At 38.5% G+C, this 20,272-nt stretch overlaps 1 protein-coding gene across 3 annotated transcripts in view; it reads right to left on the bottom strand.

Annotated features, from left to right (window-relative positions):
• The window catches only part of Dpp10 (dipeptidyl peptidase like 10), a 1,582,239-nt gene that overhangs the window by 140,829 nt on the left and 1,421,138 nt on the right, over positions 1–20,272 (bottom strand). For all 3 annotated transcript variants that reach the window (XM_005348249.3, XM_005348248.3, XM_026779943.1), the window contains exons 6-7: positions 4,527–4,579; positions 4,345–4,426 (exon numbers count right to left, since the gene is read on the bottom strand). In XM_005348249.3, the coding sequence (XP_005348306.1) occupies positions 4,345–4,426; positions 4,527–4,579 (135 nt within the window). The remainder of the gene's footprint in view (positions 1–4,344; positions 4,427–4,526; positions 4,580–20,272) is intronic.

The raw sequence follows: 20,272 nt of genomic DNA, 5'->3' as shown, positions 1-20,272 counted from the left end.
AGTTCAGTTCCCACAAAACTACTCGATTTTAAAATCCCACATAACTTAAAAATTCAATTCAATATTTCTTTCAATAAGGTATTTCTTTCATAATTTTAAAACAATGATAAAATTAACAGCTAGACTTCTTATGACAGGCATTATTTGGGGTGCCTGATATTTGTATAAGTGTATTAAATAACAAAATTGATTGGAAAGGCACACAGTTATAAGCTCTTCGTGAGTGATAAGGAAATCAGCCGAGTGGAAAATAAAAGGGAAAAAGTTGTGGAGATGGCTCCATGGCTCAGAGTGAGCGCTGTTTTTCTGGAGTCCCTGAGTTCAGTTTCTAGCAGCTACATTGGGAGATTCCTACTGCCCATAACTCCAGACTCACTTGACCTTTGGAGACGCCTGCACCCGTCTGTGCGTGCTGGCAGCCCCACATTCACACATAATCAGAAATAATAAAAATGTAACCTTCCATAAAGAAAATAAAGGGAAGCCAGAAAGAACTAAGTAAATACATACAGGAGATAAATGGTATTCTGAAGTTTGTTGTTACCTGGTGGTAAGTAAATCCAAGATCCACTCAGAAAGGATTTTCATTTTTATTTTTTATTTATTTTGTTTTTAGTTTTTAAATTTTTAATGTTTATTTTATGTGTATGGGTGTTTTGCCTGCTTGAATATTGGTATACCATGTCCCTAAAAAGGACAACAGAATATTTTTAATAACTATCTTTAAAATATGTAGAAAAATTAATTGTTGAGAATTATGAAATCAACCAAACAATTAATACCACTTCATTGGCAATACCAAAGTGACATTATTTTAGTGTAGATATACATATATCTCTCCCAGGCTTGAAAAATGAATGTCACTGAAACCAACCAATGTTTTAAAGAATTTCTTTTTATTTATTTATTTATTTATTCATTATTTATTAGAGATTTCTGCCTCCTCCCTGCCACTGCCTCCCATTTCCCTCCCCCTCCCCCAATCAAGTCCCCCTCCCTCGTCAGCCCAAAGAGCAATCAGAGTTCCCTGCCCTGTGGGAAGTCCAAGGACCACCCACCTCCATCCAGGTCTAGTAAGGTGAGCATCCAAACTGCCTAGGCTCCCACAAAGCCAGTATGTGCAGTAGGATCAAAAACCCATTGCCATTGTTCTTGAGTTCTCAGTAGTCCTCATTGTCTGCTATGTTCGGCTAGTCTGGTTTTATCCCATGCTTTTTCAGACCCGGGAAAAAAAGAATTTCTAAGGATTCTCAAGAGACATGAAGTTGCCCTGTTTCTAGGATCTAGAATTTCATTAGTTCTGACAATGAAAAAAGTGGCCAGCAGGATTGTTACAACTTGAAGCACTGAGATTTAGGTGACTGCCCACCTCCCCTTAACACTATCTGCTTCCCACCGCCTGCTTCTGCTCCCTGTGGCTATGCACAAATACCTCCATTATGTTTTCTCTGCAAGCAACAGGCATATTTGTTCCTAACTCTCAGTGATCTTGTCACCTTTCTGTACCACTGCAAAGCTGACTCTAGAGACAGTACTGTAAATGAGGAGTAAAGACATGGCTTTGAAGCTTCCCTAACTTTCTCCAGGGTAAATGCTAACATACATGGATGACACTGGAATCCGGACTGCTGGGTTTCAATTCCACTGGCTTGTTTGCTTCATCATCCAGGCCCAGCACCAGGGCTATGAGTTAACCTGCCCCTATATTCACCTTCTCTGTTATCTGCTGGAGAATGTGAAGGTGCTGGACTGAAAGCTACAGTGAGGGCCCAATATCAGCAGTGTAGCAGAAGCCAGAGCCCTCAAACCAGAGCAACGATTCATTCCAGTGAAAGATGTATGGACTAAGGGGTCTTCTGTGTGACTCACTGGGCTACACTACCGATTTCACACAAAACTGTTGTTGCTGTTGCTGTTGTTGCTGTTGCTGCTGTTTATTTTTTGGCTATATTTTTAAATTGTGTTTTGTTTTGGGTTGGAGGTCAAAAGGGCAGAGAGCAGAAAGGTGGAGACAGGGAGATGAACAAGTTTGGGATGCATGTGATATCCACCAAAGAATCAATAATAGTTTAAAAAAAACTAATCATCTGTTTAATGCAGAAAATAGAGTGAATGCAGAATATTTTGGAGGACTTGTTTGTGAAATACAATTTAGTGAGTATTATACTCAGACATGTATTTCTGAATATTTTAAAATAATCCTTTTATTTGCTCAATCTAGGTCTCACATATATCCATAAAACTATGCTAAAAACGTAGAAAATTGTAGATTCATTCTCCATTTTAAACTAGTGCCTCAAACACTCATTTAACTCTCAGTTTCTGTTTTAGGGAATAATTACATCCACCAAGTCACCACAAAAGTTCACCTGTCAGTAATATTCATTATTTATCCTGGTACAGTTCTAAAAAGATGATGCTCAAATATTGCTGCATGCGACACTGTGATTGTAAAAAACGAACAAATGATGTGGGTACCTCACTCTTCTTCCAATCTGCCTTCTTCCTTCTTTATTATTCTCATGCTTACCAGATTAAACTATCAAAATGGTGTTTTCAAAATGAAGTTGAGATAACGGAGTGTGGTAAACGATGAAAGCTTAAAGGCAAAGCGAAATGTCTTTGTTTTTGCAACGTAAGATATGAAGATAAATAAAGACTTGGCCTAGGTCAAGTGATCTGCCGCTGTCATGGGCACCCATCTCATGCGTACTCACTTCAAAAGATTTCATGACTTTCCCTGTCACCTATTTGTTAAATTGATATTGTCCTTTCATTTTTAAACCTAGCAACATTAGAAATGATTTCTTGAATTTATAAATGGAGCAATGAGTTATTTATTAAATCAACAATCTTGGGTGGCATACTGGAGAAAATAGTAGTATTCCTCAAATTTTTATCATGATATAATGGCGTAGATGTTTTTGTTTTATTAATGAAGAAATTGAGGAGCACAGAAAATGAGAAACATACTTCAGCCCATCTGCCTAATGTTAAACTATCAATTTTAATTTTAGAACATTTAGATGTTTCTAAACTCAATGAAAAGACATTTAAAGGTTAGACTTAGGCCTGTAAATAAGATAAATACATGATGATTAAATTATCATGAATTCAATTTCACACTTTAGATATAATTATCCTCTTAAAATCCCCTTACTCTTGAAAGCATAGTTCAGTACTATCATGTAAAATTGACAGCACCCCAAAGGAAGACATCACACACCCAACATCATTAGCAAGAATATATGAATGGGTACGTAATTATTGAGATGAGATTGTTCTAAGGCTCAGCAGAGAAATGCATCCACCACTGGGGAATCAACACAATTCTCCATTCATAGCGTTCATCATAATGTGTATTGAGCACATAAAAGATGGTCAGGTCGCATTCAAAGTATAGACATGCTTCTAAATAATACAAGTGAGTGTTAGCACCAATTCTGAACCACTGTGAGTTAAAAAACTGTTGATTTAATTCATCTGAAAAGAGACATCACAGTGGAAAGCGAAATTAAATCTTACGAAAACATTATTATTAAGTGAACTAGGTAAAGATTAGGTAGAATTTAGAGAACTCTAGAATCTTTTATGCTGGTTTTAGAAAATAAAATATAAATAAAAAACTAGCATCACTGGGCCTGGAACCTTTCTCTGTCTCTCCAGGGCTGGGGTTCTGAGCACACATTGTCACATCCTGCTTTTTAATGGGTGCTGGAGTTCAGACTGAGTCTAATCATTTCTGTACAAGAAGGACCTTGGGCAGCAGGTGGGTCCAAACCGCGGCTGAAAGCCCATGGAGATTCTTCTGCTTGCAAGGGACCTTGGCAGGAGAGAGCCAGAGATCTCTTGGTGGGCGAGGGACACATAAGCCATGCAGGCAAAGCTCGACTGAGGAGTTTTACTGAGAGGAGGGAAAGGGGAGGGAAGAGAGAAAGAGAGAGACAAAGAAAGAGAAAGAGAGGAGAAGAGGAAGAAGAGAAAGTAGGTGGAGTTTCGCTTTTTAAAGAGACTGCCTGCTCCTCACTCAGGCTTAAGCAGGGCCTCTGTCAGGTCCTCAAGAGGCGGGGCCAGGTTCCTCTGGAAGTAAACACTGAGGTCCTCATGCTCCTTGGTTTTGCTCACTTTAGCTACCCCCCTCTTCTACATTTGACATACTCTTAAGAAACCATTTAAGATAAATAATTTAAGTAAAGAAATAGTTAAGCTAAATAATGCAGTGGAATTTAGGAAAACATCAAGGACTACAGACTAAAGTGCACAAGGAATTGAGGTCTGTAACTCCTTTAATTTAGCCTCAGGGTATAGGGTTGGTGGCGGGGCGGGGCGGGGTGGCATGCTTACCAGCTGCTGTCCTTGCACGCCCCAGGCAGCGTACTGCAAGACTGAGTCCTCGACTTCAGGAGGATTCAACTCCCACACTTCCCTTGAAAAGATGTCAATATTTTCACGTGAACAAACTGACATCCGTGACAACTTAGCCTGTCAGAAATGCTCATAAAAGGCAGAAAAACCAAAGAACTTACCCAGTGTGAATGTTGTAAATCAAATATGAAGCGGTAAATGAGTAATGAAAAATCTGAAACAAAAAAGAATAGAATATTCAATCATTGTTTTCAGAAAAGTATTGATCTTAAGGCACACTACAAATGGATATTAGGCAAAATATGAGACATTTGAAATATTCCAGTATTTTTGTGCCTTTTTAGCTAGAAAACACATCTTCCTATTATCCATTCTGTCTATCCTGCTTTGTGTGTGTGTGTGTGTGTGTGTGTGTGTGTGTGTGTGTGTGTGTGTGTGTGACTCTTTGGAACCCGAGGTCAAACTATGCTCTAGTTCCTCAGAAACCATCTCTATCTTGGGTTTTGCCTAGTTTTTGAGACAGGCTAACCCACTGGCCCAAAATTTATTGCTGAAGTTGCCCCAGCCACAGGGTCCTTAAACTTGGCTGTTAACGTTAAGTATTAGTAACTCTCTTTCCTCCCAATCTTCTCCTCCCTATATCAACTTCCTGCTTCTCCAAGATGCTCAAGAGCTTTCATGTTCATGTCCTTCTGCTCCATCATGTTCATGTTATGTACCTATATCAATTTCCTGCTTCTCCAAGATGCTCAAGAGCTTTCATGTTCATGTCCTTCTGCTCCATCAATGTCTATCTCACATTGTCTAACCTATATGTCATGCCTAGCCTACATGTCATGCCTAGCCTACATGTCATGCCTAGCCTATATGTCATGCCTAGCCTACATGTCAAGCAAATTAAATTCACTTTCTCTAGGTCTTCTATGCATGTTGTTTTAAACTTATTTATTTATCTTTTTTTTTTTTTTTTTTTAGTTAGGGTATCCTTATTTGAGGTGGAAATTTTCTTTGGATGTAGCCTATTCATGTTGCTGTTACTGACACTACATTGAAATGTATTTTACTTTCAGGCTCTTAGAAACTCTCTAGGGCATAGGGTTAATTATATTAATATTTTAAGGATGTCTTCTTTTCCCAGACACAAGACTGAATGACCTTCTCAAGATCTTCTAACTACATGCTATTGTGCTTATACACAATACCCAGATGATTTTTGCTAAACAGTCTTTCTGAAAGGAGAGACTCATTTTTTGTAAGTGTTTGCTAGTAAAAACAAACTGGGTTATTACCTTTTTGTCATTGTAGAGTAATGCTTTATTAAATGTTTGCTACTCAGTAATCTTCAGGAAATTCTTTAAATTTCATTTATTATTTATTTGTTTATTTATTGGGTTTATTAGAGATAGGGTTTCTCTGTGTAGCTTTGGAGCCTGTCCTGGAGCTAGCTCATGTAGAACAGGCTGACCTCGAATTCATAGAGATCTGTCTGCCCCTGCCTCTCAAGTGCTCAGATTAAAGACATGTGCCACCACCACCCAGCTAAATTTTATTTTTAATTATGTATATGCAGTTGCATCTGTGGGAGTATCCCTAGATTAGTACAGTTAGTCCCAGATGGCAAAAGAGTTGCTGGATCCCCTGAAGCTATAGTTACAGGTGTTTGTGTGCCACTACCCTACATGAGTGCTGGGACATGAACACAGGTCCCCTGAAAAAGCATCGAGCTCTCTGAACTTCGGAGCCATTTTTCCACCTCCCCATCAAGATATTTTAGTGTTCTCCTTAAATGGTTCAGCACATAAAGTATAAATACTGAAGCTTAGTTCCCTAGAACATGCCTAAAGCCATGTGAGTTACTGCACATTGTCAATCCCCATGTGATTTTAGTAAGATGGGGAAAAGACACGACAGCCTCCAGAAACTCAGTCACCAGTTAGCTTGGCACATGCAGTGCAGTGGGAAATGAAAATAGAGACTGTCTCAAGCAAGGAGGAAGGCAGGAACCAGCACCTGATAGTTTTTAAATCTGAGGTTGTTTCTATCGAGAGCTAAGAAAATAAACATAGTGTTTGTTTTTATCTATGTTGACATTCACCACATATTCAATAACATTATGTATCTAATTGCAAGTTTTATAATTTTTGTTGTTTGTTTGTGGGTGGCTACATGTGGGTGTGCAGTTGAGCATGAAGTTGCATGTGCATGCATGGAGGCTTCAGGAAACTCAGGTGTCTTCCTCGGTTGCTTTTCAACTTGAAAATAAAGTCTCCATCTCCTTTGTATTTTGAGATAGTGTGTCCGAACTTGGGGTTCACTGATTCAGCTATGCTGGCTGACCAATCAGCCCCCAAGGATACTCCTGTCTCTGTGTTTTCAGCACCGGGTTGCAGGCAATCTCCACCTACTCTAGCTTTTTAAACAGGATTTATTCTTAGTTTATGCACATGAATGTTCAGCCTGAGTGTGTTTCTGTGCACAGTGTGCATGCATTATCCATGGAGGCCAGATGATTGCTTGAAACTGGACCTAGAGATAGCTGTTAGCTACTATGTGAGTGCTTGGAATTAAACCTGGATTCTCTGGAAAAGCAGTCAGCATGTTGAAGCACTAAGAGATCTCTGTAGCCCATGTCTAGCTTTCTATAAGTTCTGGAGAACAAATCCGGGTTCTCTAGGATTATGTGGCAAGAACTTTACCAACTCAGCCACTTCCCTTACCCCTAACTTCGGTATATATTTTAATCCTTTTGTATGTCAAACTTACACTGGTCCCAGTGTCTGCATCGTTCCAATTTTAGCATATATTCTGCCAAAGCAAGTACTGACTTCAAGCGTGAAACTGGATCTACCATTATAGCTGACAAAGAGATGAGAAATATGCCCACCTCTGTCAACATCTTTTATCTCTAAACATTCTGTTCACCAAAGCAACCTGTCAACTGAGCTATTGCTCTTCACAACAGATAAATGTGTGGACTGTGTTAGGAGTGCAAAGCAGCCATTCACCCCGATCACCCAGTACACGTAGCCATTCACCCTTGCCATAGATCACTCAGCACATGTGTCCAGGTTTCTAGCTCCACATTAATCATGGAAGCAACGTTTCTTTTACATTAACATTTGGAGCAAGACCGACCACTAAAATAATCACTGAAACATGAGTTTGTAGAGCCAGGGAATGTTGTTCTCTTTCTATAATAGCTAGTCTAGAGGTTGCCAGCTCTTATATGGGAATCTAAGATATGTATATGGGGGCTGGAAAGATGGCTCAAAGACTAACGTTATTGCTGTGTAAGCATGAGGACCAGAGTTCAAATCCCCAGGAACCTATGTAAATGTTTGTTGTATACAGCAGTCTACCTTTAATTTTAGTACTCTTATAAATGGAAAATGGGTTTAGTGGCCTACTGTAATTCCTGCCACAAGAGATTGAGACAGGGATCCCCAGAGCAAACTGGCTAGGAAAACTAACTATAGTGGTGAGCTCTGGGATTGGTGAGAGACCCTGCCTTATTAATATAGGCTGGAAGTTTGATTGAAGATAATTTCTGACATCAGTGATGGGCTTTCACATGAATAAATATACATATGCACAAACACACATATACAGGCACACTGATGCACACATACACACATGCATGCACACAGGGACATACATACAAATCATCCATATGCCCATATATATATATATATATATATATATATATATATATATATATATATATACCACATACACACATAATGAATATGAAAAAAATAAAACAAAATTCTTAACTGGCTTTCAGATAATGTGTATTAGAGTACAAGAAAAAAAACATGTGTTTTCTGATTTGTGGTATATTACATTCTTTTTTGTCTGCAGGTATGGCATGGTGGAACATTACTTCTAAGTTATCTCTAATTGATAGCTCTGACTAGTCTGTAAATCTATAGCAGAAGCAGATTGAAATAACATAGGGCTTTGATCCCATCGATGCATGCTACAAAGTCAAAAGTTTTTAAGATATCTTAGAATCTAGCATTGTACACAGCTTAGAGATTTTTCTATAAATTCAATGTCCTTTGTCATAATGCATTAGGCTGGATGTGTCCATATGTCCATTTTTCTCAATGATCTCAAATATGCCTTATTGTAAAACTGTGTAAAATGAAGATCAGATCCTATACTCACAAAAGAACATAGAATATGGATGATTAAAAAGGAAGGTCTCAAATCAGGCTAAGAGTATGTGTTCTCTTTCTTTCCTTCTCTCTTTATGTTCTTTCTCTTTCCTTCCCTCTGTAAAATGATGGATTAACCTTAAAAGCAGACTATTCAATGAAAAGTGTATTTATCTTTAATGAACATCTACTTAAATACACTGTTCTAAACTCACCCCTTACCCTTCCTATATTTAAATATTTCTTTATAGTATTCCTTTTACAAATTATTTCTTTTCTTTTTCAGATTATAACACAGTTACGTTGTTTTTATCAGACAGAAAACCACAAGCAATCAAAAATATAGAATGGTAGAGTCTAGTCCCACTGTGTGCATTTACAATTCAACTCCCAAACCTCAAGCTCTGGGATTATTGCAGATGTGGAAATAGAAAGATTATAAAAGATAGAGGGTTACAAAGTTTCATGTGAGATTGTATCTCTTAGTAATAGCAAAAGCTAAGTCCATAAAGTCTTACCATCATGACTGTCTAGACAGGAACTGAACAAAAACAGTAACAATAAGCCTGTTACTGTGTATTGAAGGAGGGAAAGCTTAGGAAGTCTCAACCCTACAGAAAGAACTAAAGACCACTAAGGAATCTTTCTGATACTGATTAACATATAACTCGTTTACTTCCCATAGCCAAGAGGATAACTATATGTTTTTCCTTGGGTTCACCTTCTTATTTAGCTTCTTTAGGTTCACCAATTGTAGACTCCGTGACCTTTATTTATTGCTAGAAACCAATTATGAGTGAGTACATTCCCTGTTCATCTTTTTGGGTCTGGGTTACCTCACTCAGGATAGTGTTTTCTATTTCCATCCATTTGCATGCAAAATTCGAGAAGTCATTGTTTTTTACCGCAGCGTAGTACTCTAATGTGTATATATTCCACACTTTCTTCATCCATTCTTCCATTGAAGGACATCTAGGTTGTTTCCAGGTTCTGGCTATTACAAATAATACTGCTATGAACATAGTTGAACAAATGCTTTTGTCATATGATAGGGCATCTCTTGGGTATATTCCCAAGAGTGGTATTGCTGGGTCTAGGGGTAGGTTGATCCCGAATTTCCTGAGAAACCGAAACACTGATTTCCAACGTGGTTGCACAAGATTGCATTCCCACCAGCAATGGATGAGGATTCCCCTTCCTCCACAGCCTCTCCAGCAAAGGCTAGCATTGGTGTTTTTGATTTTAGCCATTCTGACAGGTGTAAGATGATATCTCAAAGTTGTTTTGATTTGCATTTCCCTGATTGCTAAGGAAGTTGAGCATGACCTTAAGTGTCTTTTGGCCATTTGAACTTCTTCTGTTGAGAATTCTCTGTTCAGTTCAGTGCCCCATTTTTTAATTGGGTTAATTAGCATTTTAAAGTTTAGTTTCTTGAGTTCTCTATATATTTGGAGATCAGACCTTTGTCTGTTGCGGGGTTGGTGCCAGGGAGAAAATTGGGATCTTGGGGGTGGGGTGCGATGGGGGTAAGGAGAGATGGGGAGAGAAAAGTGAGAAGGGGAGGATGGGGGGAACTTGGGGAAACAGGATGATTGGGATAAAGGAAGGTTGGATAGGGGAGCACGGAAGCACAATTCTTAGTTAAGGGAGCCACCTTAGGATTGGCAAGAGACTTGAACCTAGAGTGGCTCCCAGGAGCCCAAGGCGATGGCCCCAGTTAGTTCCTTGGGCAGCTGAGGATAGGGAACCTGAAATGACCCTGTCCTATAGCAATACTGACTAATATCTTGCATATCACCTTGGAACCTTCATCTGATGATGGATGGAGATAGAGACAGAGGCCCACACTGTTGTACTGGACTGAGCTTCCAAGGTCCCAATGAGGAGCGGAAGGAGGGAGAAGATGAGCAAGGAAGTCAGGACCACGAGAGGTGTACCCACCCATTGAGACAGTGGGGCTGATCTATTGGGAGCTCACCAAGGCCAGCTGGACTATGACTGAAAAAGCATGGGATAAAACCAGACTCTCTGAACATGGCGAGCAATGAGGGCTGATGAGAAGCCAGGGACAATGGCACGGGGTTGTGATCCTACTTTATGTTCTGGCTTTGTGGGAGCCTAGCCAGTTTGGATGTTCACCTTCCTAGACATGGACAGAGGGGGGATGGCCTTGGACCTTCCACAGGGCCGGGAACCCTGACTGCTCTTTGGACTGGAGAGGGAGGGGGAGAGGAGTGGGGGGAGGGGAAGAAGAGTGGAAGGAGGGGGAGGGAAGTGGGAGGCTGGGAGGAGGCTGAAACTTTTTTTTTCCTTTTCTCAATAAAATAAAAAAAATGACAAAAAAACCCATATTACTCATTTACTTTTAGTCGTGGCTCCCTTTTTTATGGGCAAGACAAATCTGATTACACACCCGGGAGTAATCTGGTATCTACCTAAGTTTAGTGAGGCAGTAGAGTAGAATAGAGATTGAAATGGTTCTGGAGATCCTTGGTCAGAGGCAGGTAAGTTAATGTTGGAAAGAAAGCCGTCAGGAAAGAGCAAAGTTGGGAATCCCTGGATAAGGCCATCTAAATCCCACTGGTGTGACACAGAGTTACAAAATATCTGTAGGTGATATATGGTTTACTATAACACTAAAGCACACACATGAGACTTCACGTAAAACTATATGTAGTAGACAGAACATCTGTAAAGAATCCCATGCTATACAAATGAGCCCCAAAGTCCACACAATCCAAGCCACCTAAAAATGCATGCAATGTGACATACAGACCCAGTGGGTATGTTTGTGTTTCCGTATTTTAACTTATATCTACTTTACTTCCTTCTTTGGAAGAATATCTGTCTCTAATATGCCCTGCATTATTTAATATCCATTTGCCTCCATCCTTGTACCTGGAAACAAGGACCTGTGAGTTCACTGAAAAATGCTAAAACTTGATCAAGGCTACTTAATCATGCATAACTCTGACCCTCTTTTTATACCCCCTGTCGTGACCAGGAAGATAAACTTTAGTGTCACTGAACCTCTTTGTCTTCCCAGTATGACTAAAGTGAATAAATTTCCTTTTCCTGATTTTCACCAGTACTTGTTTAATTTGAATATTGAGGATGGATGACTGAACATGGTTTACTAGGATGCCCAGGGCCCAGACTCTGACCCCAACAACTCCAGAAGCCATGGACACAGCAAGCCACAATTTTACTGGAGAACCAAATCCCAGTTCTAACAACAATGCTTAAAGATTCATTGATAGGACCATGCACATATTAACTGTGATTACCAAAGTTAACAAGGATTTCACTGTTAGAAAGATGATTTAATATATCAGATTAAATGCCTAGCTGCTTTTCCACATTTTCCCTGTAGAACATCAGTTATTGCCTAAGACATCTGTAAGGATTCATATCAAGGATAATTAGACCAACAAGAAAAAGGAAATGGGTTTTACAGTAACTTCTGTCTGAACTAGAGTTGCTATCTTCCTTTGCACTGCAGTTAAGCTGCTAAATTGGTATACATTGAATGCTTTTTTTCATGGCCCAGAGAATATTTAAAATGGGATTATGGATTTGCCATCAGCTCAAAGAATGAAGGAAACTGAACTGTGAGAAAGGAGGCCTGAATCGATAGCATTCATAAAGAAGGAAAATGACACAGCAAGCAGATGGTACAGGCTGGAAGGAGTTGGCTTCTTTTGGAAGCTGGCGATAGAAGGCATCCATGTTTATTCTAGAGACACTTTTGAAGAGGAGTTAGTGGTGACCTTTTTGACTGAAAGGCTTTCTTTCTTTTATGGTTTGTAGATCAAGAGCCATGAGGGAGCTGCCTTTCTTGTCATAAACATGGCTCATCACATTGGAAGGAAGCACTTTACAAAAGTCTCCTTAAAAGTTCCATTATAAAGATGCTCTGTGAACCTGGAAACAAACTCTGGATAAAAGGGAGAATGGGCGGGAAATGACGGAAGCTACAATTAATGTGCCGCTGCATTTTAAATTACTTTCCTAATTTTTCTCATCCTCATTTTATTTGTTACAAAGTAGAAGTTTTGTAACAAAATGTTACAAGAAGGCATTTTCATACATCCACAGTTTCTGCTGATCCACCACCTAGCCCCTCCTCTGCTGACTCTAATAACCCACTCCCACCTTCTCATCAAGTGTGTTCTATAACCCTCCCAACCCCTCTCCCGTAAAGCCTCTTTCTCTCATTGGTCCCTTCCTTGTTTCCTGGATAATACACACGCTCACTTTCACATTAATACACATCTGTAAAAAGTAGGCATTCAGATAAGCACATGGGAGAGAACACGCAATATTTGTCTTTCTGAGTCAGGGTTATCTTGTGTAATATAGTTCCCAATTCCCGATATTTCCCGCAAATTTCATTTTCCTTCATGGACAGATAAAATTCCATTGCATACCGTACCACATAAGCCAGGATTGGATCAAAGTCATTACCCATTGTAAAATCCACACTTCTTCTGTTATAATAAAGAAAGAGAAATGCAAGCATTGCTTTCTCTAGATTTCAGCACAGGAACCACCAAGCACTCTTACACTGACTCTCACAAGTCACAGGTGGTAAATTGTTATTGAGCAAGAAAAAGGTTGTATTTATTTTTAAGGTCCATTAAACTAACAGTGAGTTTAAGCCGACTTGTGTATTCTATGAGCCCACTGATAGGATGCCATTTCCATTAATATTACTCCTCCATGAATATAATTCCATATTACAAAACAGCAGAAACAAACTTCTTCCAAAGAATAGAAACAGAAAGCACATTTGCCTGCTTCAGATCACCTTAGTTTTTCAAATACCCTGATCAACATACAGAGGCAAAGAGAACAGAAGTCAATAATTCAGACAGTGGTGGCACTCAATGTAAGATTTATCTCACAGTACCTCCTCTTTTTGAGAACAGCATGAAAACTCATCCGTCTGAGTTAGGTGTCCCTTTGCTACAAGAAGATACCATGACCAAAAAGCAACTTGGGGAGAAGAAAAAAGGAAAAGTTATAGCTGAATAGTGTTGTCTCTGCACATGAGGCTGACAAGGGGGAAAATGAACTAGCTGGTTTTATGTCATTTTGACACAATCTAGAGTTAATTTGAAAGAGGGAACTTTAACTGCAAAAAAAAAACACCCCTACAAGATTGGCCTGTGGGCAAGACCATGGTGATTTTCTTGGTTGATGGTTGATGTCAGAGGGCCCAGCTCACTGTGGATGGTGAAACCCCTGGCTGGTTGTCCTGGTACAAAAAGAAATCAGCATGAGAAGGTCATGAGTAGCAAAATCCATAAGAAGTCCTGCTCCATGACCTCTGCACTGGCTTCTGCCCCCAGGCTCCTCCCTTGACTTCCCTGAATGATGAATTACAGCTGCAAGTTGAAATAAACCCTTTCTTCCCCAAACTGCTTTTGGTTATGGTATTTACCACAACAAAAGAAGCCATAATTTAGATGCCAGCCTAGGCTTCTGAGAATCTTTGTTGGGTTCTAGAATGGGCAAATACTATAGTAAACAATAAGTAGATTTCACCAATGAAAAGTTACCTCCCAAAATCCAGATGTTATTAAGGACACATGCACAATGCAGGAGAAACCTCCTTTCTCTGTGATAAGAAAAGGAAGCTCATTAACTGGCCTCAGAACACTTTGCTTTTTCAAACTCTCTATTAAGCTGCTTTCTCTACTAGTGATGTTAGTGTTCACAGGCACTCAGAAATGCAGGCTTGTAACTCAAAGAGGGTGGTGAGGCTGGATCTAAGATTAACCTCTTCGTAAGATGTCCTAAGAAATGCAACCAGAAGATTCAATTTTAAGGTTATGAACATTTTCCCTATCGAGTCCTAAGTCAGGCTATGTTACTGATAGCATTTAGTGCACACATACTAACGGATGCAGGATTAGAAACATGCTTCATTGGAAATAGATGTGCCATACAGAAGTAGATAACTTCACTCCATGAGACAAACAAGAAAATGCCTTTCTGAATACAGAAAGGATTTTTCAGTGTCTCTGACAGTTTGCTTAAACACAGTGAATGCAGATCTCACACCTCATAAAGTGGTAAAGCTAGGTCTAACATTTACCTTCTAGTAAATTTGCTAATTCCAACCCAAAAAACTATGGGCTTACAAGAATCTTCCTGTGTTAACTTTTAAACTAGAGGAGACTACTAAAGAAGCTTTGCTGGCTGGTTTTATTTCAACTTGACATAAGCAAAAGTCATTTTGAAATAAACTCAAATGAGAAAATATCTCTCCCACAATGGCCAATGGACAAGTCTGTGTTGTTTTCTTGATTATCGATATGAGAGGGCCCAGATCATTGGGATCACTGCTGCTCCTAAGCTGGTGGTCCTGGGGTTCATAAGAAAGTAAGATGAACAAAGTTATCAGTACCACTATTCCATGGCCTCTGATTAGGTTCCTGCTTCCATCTTCCTGCCTTGAGTCCCTGTCCTGACTTTTCTGAATGAAATACTCTAAGGTAAAAGGTAAAATAAACCCTTCCCTTCCCAAGTTGCTACGGTTTTAGTGTGTTTCACAGCAATATAAATCCCAGTTGAGACAGGAAGAGTACTGACAGGTACCGACAGGAGTACTACTTCTATTTCCCTGTGGATTACATGTCTATGTAAGTTGTCTATCTGATCTTTATTTAACTTTGGTAAGTTTTTCCTATCAAAAAATTATTTGTTTTAGATTTTCCAATTTTTTGGAGTGTAGGTACTGATAAAACAATGTTGAGACTACTTCTAATATCCTAATGTTCTCAATAAGTAACAGAAGCAAATACTGGGATTCAAATCAACTTTCTATTTCAAGTGTTCTGACAAGCTCATTCTCATGTGGTTAATGCGGTATTCATTGTCAACAGAGAATGGTAGAATATAACTAAGAAAGAGGAAATACTGGATTTGATATTACAACTTAGAACATACTTTATTTCACTACAACCAGTAATACACATCTTGGACTTCTGAGAGTATACTGTACTATGTCATCCTAGGGTCCTATTGTGTCATTATAATACCTTATTGTGTTGTCACAGAAGAATTCTCATGCTAGTAATTTAACACTACACCTGAGTTTTCATGGGTGGAGCTAATTTCCTTGTGTTGGAGTTTCCAGCTAGTCCTTTCTGTAAGGCTGGATTTGTAGATAGGTATTGTTTAAATCTGCTTTTATTCATGGAATATTTTGTTTTCTCTGCCTATGATGTTTGAACATTTTGTTGTGTATACTAGTCTGGTTTTGCATCCATGGTCTCTTAGTGTCTACAAAATGTGCGTCTAGGACCTTCTGGCTTTTAGAGTCTCCACTGACAAGTCAAATATAATTCTGATAGGTCTGCCTTTATATGTTATTTGGCCTTTTTGCTCTGCAGCTCTTAATATTCTTTCTTTATTCTCTCTGTTTAGTGTTTTGATGATCATGTAGTGAGGGCAACATCAGAGACAGCTGACTTAAGCTTGTGGGAGCTCATGGACTCTGGACCAACTCTCTGCAGTTAGGGAGCCTGCAGGGAACCTACCTAAGCCCTCTGCATGGTTATGACAGTTCTATAGCTTGGCCTTTTTGTAAGGCTCCTAGCAGTGAGATCAGGACATATCCTTGGTGCTTAGCTGACTTGGTAATCCAGCATGGGATTACCTAGTCCAGCCTTGATATAGTGGGAGGAACGCAGTGCTACTTCAACTTGATGTGTCATACTTTCAAACCCTTGGGAGACCTGCCCCTTTCTGGATGGAAATAGAGGAAGGATGGGTGGGGAAAGGGGTAGGTGAGAAGTGTGTGTGTGTGGGGGGGGGGGTAATAGGAGAAAAGGAAGGAAGGGAAACTGTGGATGGTATGTAAAAGAAATGAAAAAAATTATAATTAAATAAAATAGAAAGAAAGAAAAAGAACGGAAGGAAGGAAGAAATGAAGAAAGAAAAAAAGAAAGGAAGGAAGGAAGGAAGGAAGAAAGAAAGAAAGAAAGAAAGAAAGAAAGAAAGAAAGAAAGAAAGAAAGCAGACTAGCCATGGGGAGCAGGCCAGTAAGCAGTATTCCTCTATTGTCTTTGCATTAGTTCTTGCCTATAGGTTCCTTTCATGTTTGTGTTCCTGTCCTGAGTTCCTTCAATGATGAAGAATGATGTGGAAGTATAAGCCAAATAAATCTTCTCCCAATAACAGTACTCCTAAAATATCTAGAACAAAAAAAACTAAGCACATCCATCAAAAGTAGATACAAAAAATAAACTGAGGGCTGAAATAAATGAAAGTAGAAACAAAGAGAACAATACAAAAAAATCAATGAAACAAAGAATTGGATATTAGAAAAAAATCAATAAGATAGACTAACCTTTATCCAACCTAACTAAAAGGCAGAGGTAGAAAAACCAAATTAACAAAATTAGAGATGAAAGGGGGATATAATAGAAGACACTGAGAAAATCCTTAGAATCATAATGTCATACTTTAAAAACCTGCACTCTATCAATAGGTACAACTTACCAAGGTTAAATCAAGATAAAATAAACCAATTAAAGAGACCTGTAACCCATAGTGAAATAGAAGCAGTCATTAAAAGTCTGTCAGTCAAAAAAAAAAAAAAAACAGGACCAGGACCAGATGATATTAGGGCAGAATTCCACCAGACTTTAAAAAAGAGCTAATACCAATTCTCCTCAAATTATTCCATAAAATAGAAACAGAAGGAACATTGCCCACTTCACTTTTTGAGGCCACAATTACCCTGATGCCCAAACCATATAATGACTCAACTAAAATGATAATTATAAGCCATTTTCTCTTATGAACATATATGAAAAATTTCTCACTAAAATATTTTCAAACCAAATTCAAAAACACATTTAAAACTATCATTCACCATGATCAAGTAGGCTTCATCCTCGAGATACAACGAGGGTTGGTTCAATAAAAGAAAACTAATGAATTTAATCCACTATATAATAAACTAGAAGAAAAAAATATGATTATCTCATTTGATTAAGAAAAGGTTTTTGAGAAAATTTAACACCCCACTTATGAAAAAAGTACTGCAAAGGTTTGGGATACAAGGAGCACATCTAAATATTATAAAGGCAGTTTACAGTAAAACTATAGTCAGCATCAAATTAAATGGAGAGAAACGCAAAGTACTTCCCCTAAAATCAAGAACAAGACAAGACTTTCCATTCTCTATATATCTATTCAATATAGTACTTGAAATTTTAGTTAGAACAATAAGACAACTGAAGGAGATTAAGGAGATACAAATTATAAAGAAAGACAAAGTATTGTTATTTGAAGATTATATGATAGTGTCCCTAAAATTCAACCAGGGAACTTTTACAGCTGATAAACACTTTCAACAAGGTGGCTAAATACAAGATAAATTTAAAAAGATCAGTATCCCTCCCCTATAAAAATGACAAACAGGCAGAGATGGAAATCAGGGAAATAATACCCTTAACTATAGTATCTAGTAATATTAAACATCTTGGGGTAATTTCAACCAAGCAAGTGAAAGAGTTGCATGATAAAAGCTTCAAGTCTTTAAAGAAAGAAATTAGAGAAGGTATCTGAAGGTAAAAAGATCTCCCATGCTCATGTATTAGTTGGATTAACATAATAAAAATGGCCATTGTACACCAAAAGCAATCTATAATACTTTAAAAATCATCATAAATATCCCAACACAATTCTTACAGACCTTGAAAGGACAATTTTCAACTTGATATGGGAAAACAAACAAACAAAAAATCCAGAATAGAAAGACAATCCTGAACAATAAAAACTTGTGGAGGTATTACCCTCCCTGGGTTCAAGGTTTAGTATGTTATTATAGTTGTTAAAACCACATGATATTGGCATAAAAAATGTTCATCAATGGATTCAAATTGAAGACTGAGACACAAACCTACACGTCTATGGACACCCAATTTTCAATAAATAAACCACACTTTGATAAATGAATACACACTGAAAATAAAAAGCATCTTTAAAAATGGTACTGGCCAAGGTGGTTTTCTTCATATAAAAGAATGCAAATAAATCCATATTTATCACCTAACACATAACTCAAGTACATCAAAGACCTGTACTTAAAGCCAGGCACAATTAAGCTCATATAAGAGAAAATGGGAAAGCATGATATGAGAAAAATTTTCTGAACAGATTACTGACAGTGTAGATATAAGATCAATAATAAATGGGACCTAATGAAACCAAAAAGCTTCTACGATGCAAAATGCACCATCAATTAGACAAAAAGGCAGCCTACAGAATGAAAAAAGATTTTTAGCAATTCCAAATCCACAGCCAATACAGGACTATTATCCAAAATATATAAGCAACTCAAGAAATTAGATATCAAAAATCTAATTAAAACTAGGGTGCAGAGCTAATCAAAATTTGCAATATATGAATCTCAAATGACCGAGAAACACTTAAAGAAATTCTCAACATCCTTAGCCAATAGGAAAATGCAAATCAAAAATACTTTGAGATTTCATTATACACATGTTAAAATGGATAAAATTAATAACACAAGAGACAACTCATGCTGAGGAGGATTCAGAGCAAAGGGAACACTTTTTCATTACAGCTGGGGGTGCAAATTACTGTGGAAATCAATATGATGATTCCTCAGAAAATTTGGGATCAATCTACCTTGAGACACAGCTATACCACTTTTGGGCAATTTACCCAATGGATGCTCCATCCCACTAAAAGGACACTAGTTCAACTATGTTCATTGCAGCATTATTCATAGTAACCAGAACTGGAAACAACCTAGATGCACTTCAACTGAAGAATGGATAAAGAAATTTTAGTACATTTGCACAATGGAGTATTACTCAGCTTTTTATAAAAATGACATCATGGAACTTCCAGGCAAATGGTGCAATGAGAAAAAAAAATCATCCTGAGTGAGCTAACCCAAATCCAGAAAGATGAATGTGGCATGTATTAAATTTCTGGTGGGTATTACCTATTAAGTAAATGATGATAAAACTACAATGCATAGGCCCGGCGAGGTTAGGTACAGAGGAATAGAATAGGAGAAATAGAATAGGTTTTGTAGGTAGTCTGGGGGCAGGTGGGAATGACAGTGGAAGTAAGCAGACATGGGGATAGAGGGAGAAGATTTGAACAGAGACAATGGAAATTTGGGGGATATTTAGGGTCAATATGGAAACTTCCTGAAATCTATGAGGGTAACCCTAATGGAGACTCCTAATTTTAAAGGGTATGGAGTCTGAACTGTTCATCTTTTGTAGCCAGGAAAGGTTTCTAGTGGTAAAATTGGGTGGCATTCACTTGAGTTGCTAGCTGAGGTGGACCCTGTGGAGATACCTAAACAACTCAGACTGAAGCTAGGACAGAGAGTCACTCTCCCAGAACTGATAGCAAGCCCAATTGCTAAGCACAAAGTCCACATCGCTCATTGAACATAGGTAGGCAGAGCAGGTGCCTGCATGGAGCCTTCACCCCTATGTTCTAGTATCTTTGACTTGGTACTCTTTGGAAGGTACTCTGTAGACAATGGAAAGAGAAACCTGGATACAAACCCAGTAACAAGACCCTGGACTAGACGGGAGGTGGTGGCACATGCCTTTAATCCCAGCACTCGGGAGGCAGAGGCAGGCAGATTTCTGTGAGTTCGAGGCCAGCCTGGTCTAGAAGAGCTAGTTCCAGAACAGGAACCAAAAGCTACAAAGAAACCCTGTCTCGAAAATCCA

Source organism: Microtus ochrogaster, chromosome 6, assembly GCF_000317375.1.
Source record: "Microtus ochrogaster isolate Prairie Vole_2 chromosome 6, MicOch1.0, whole genome shotgun sequence".
Lineage (NCBI taxonomy): Eukaryota > Metazoa > Chordata > Mammalia > Rodentia > Cricetidae > Microtus > Microtus ochrogaster.
The sequence above is the reverse complement of the archived record's forward strand: the minus strand, read 5'-3'. Positions and strand labels throughout refer to the sequence as shown.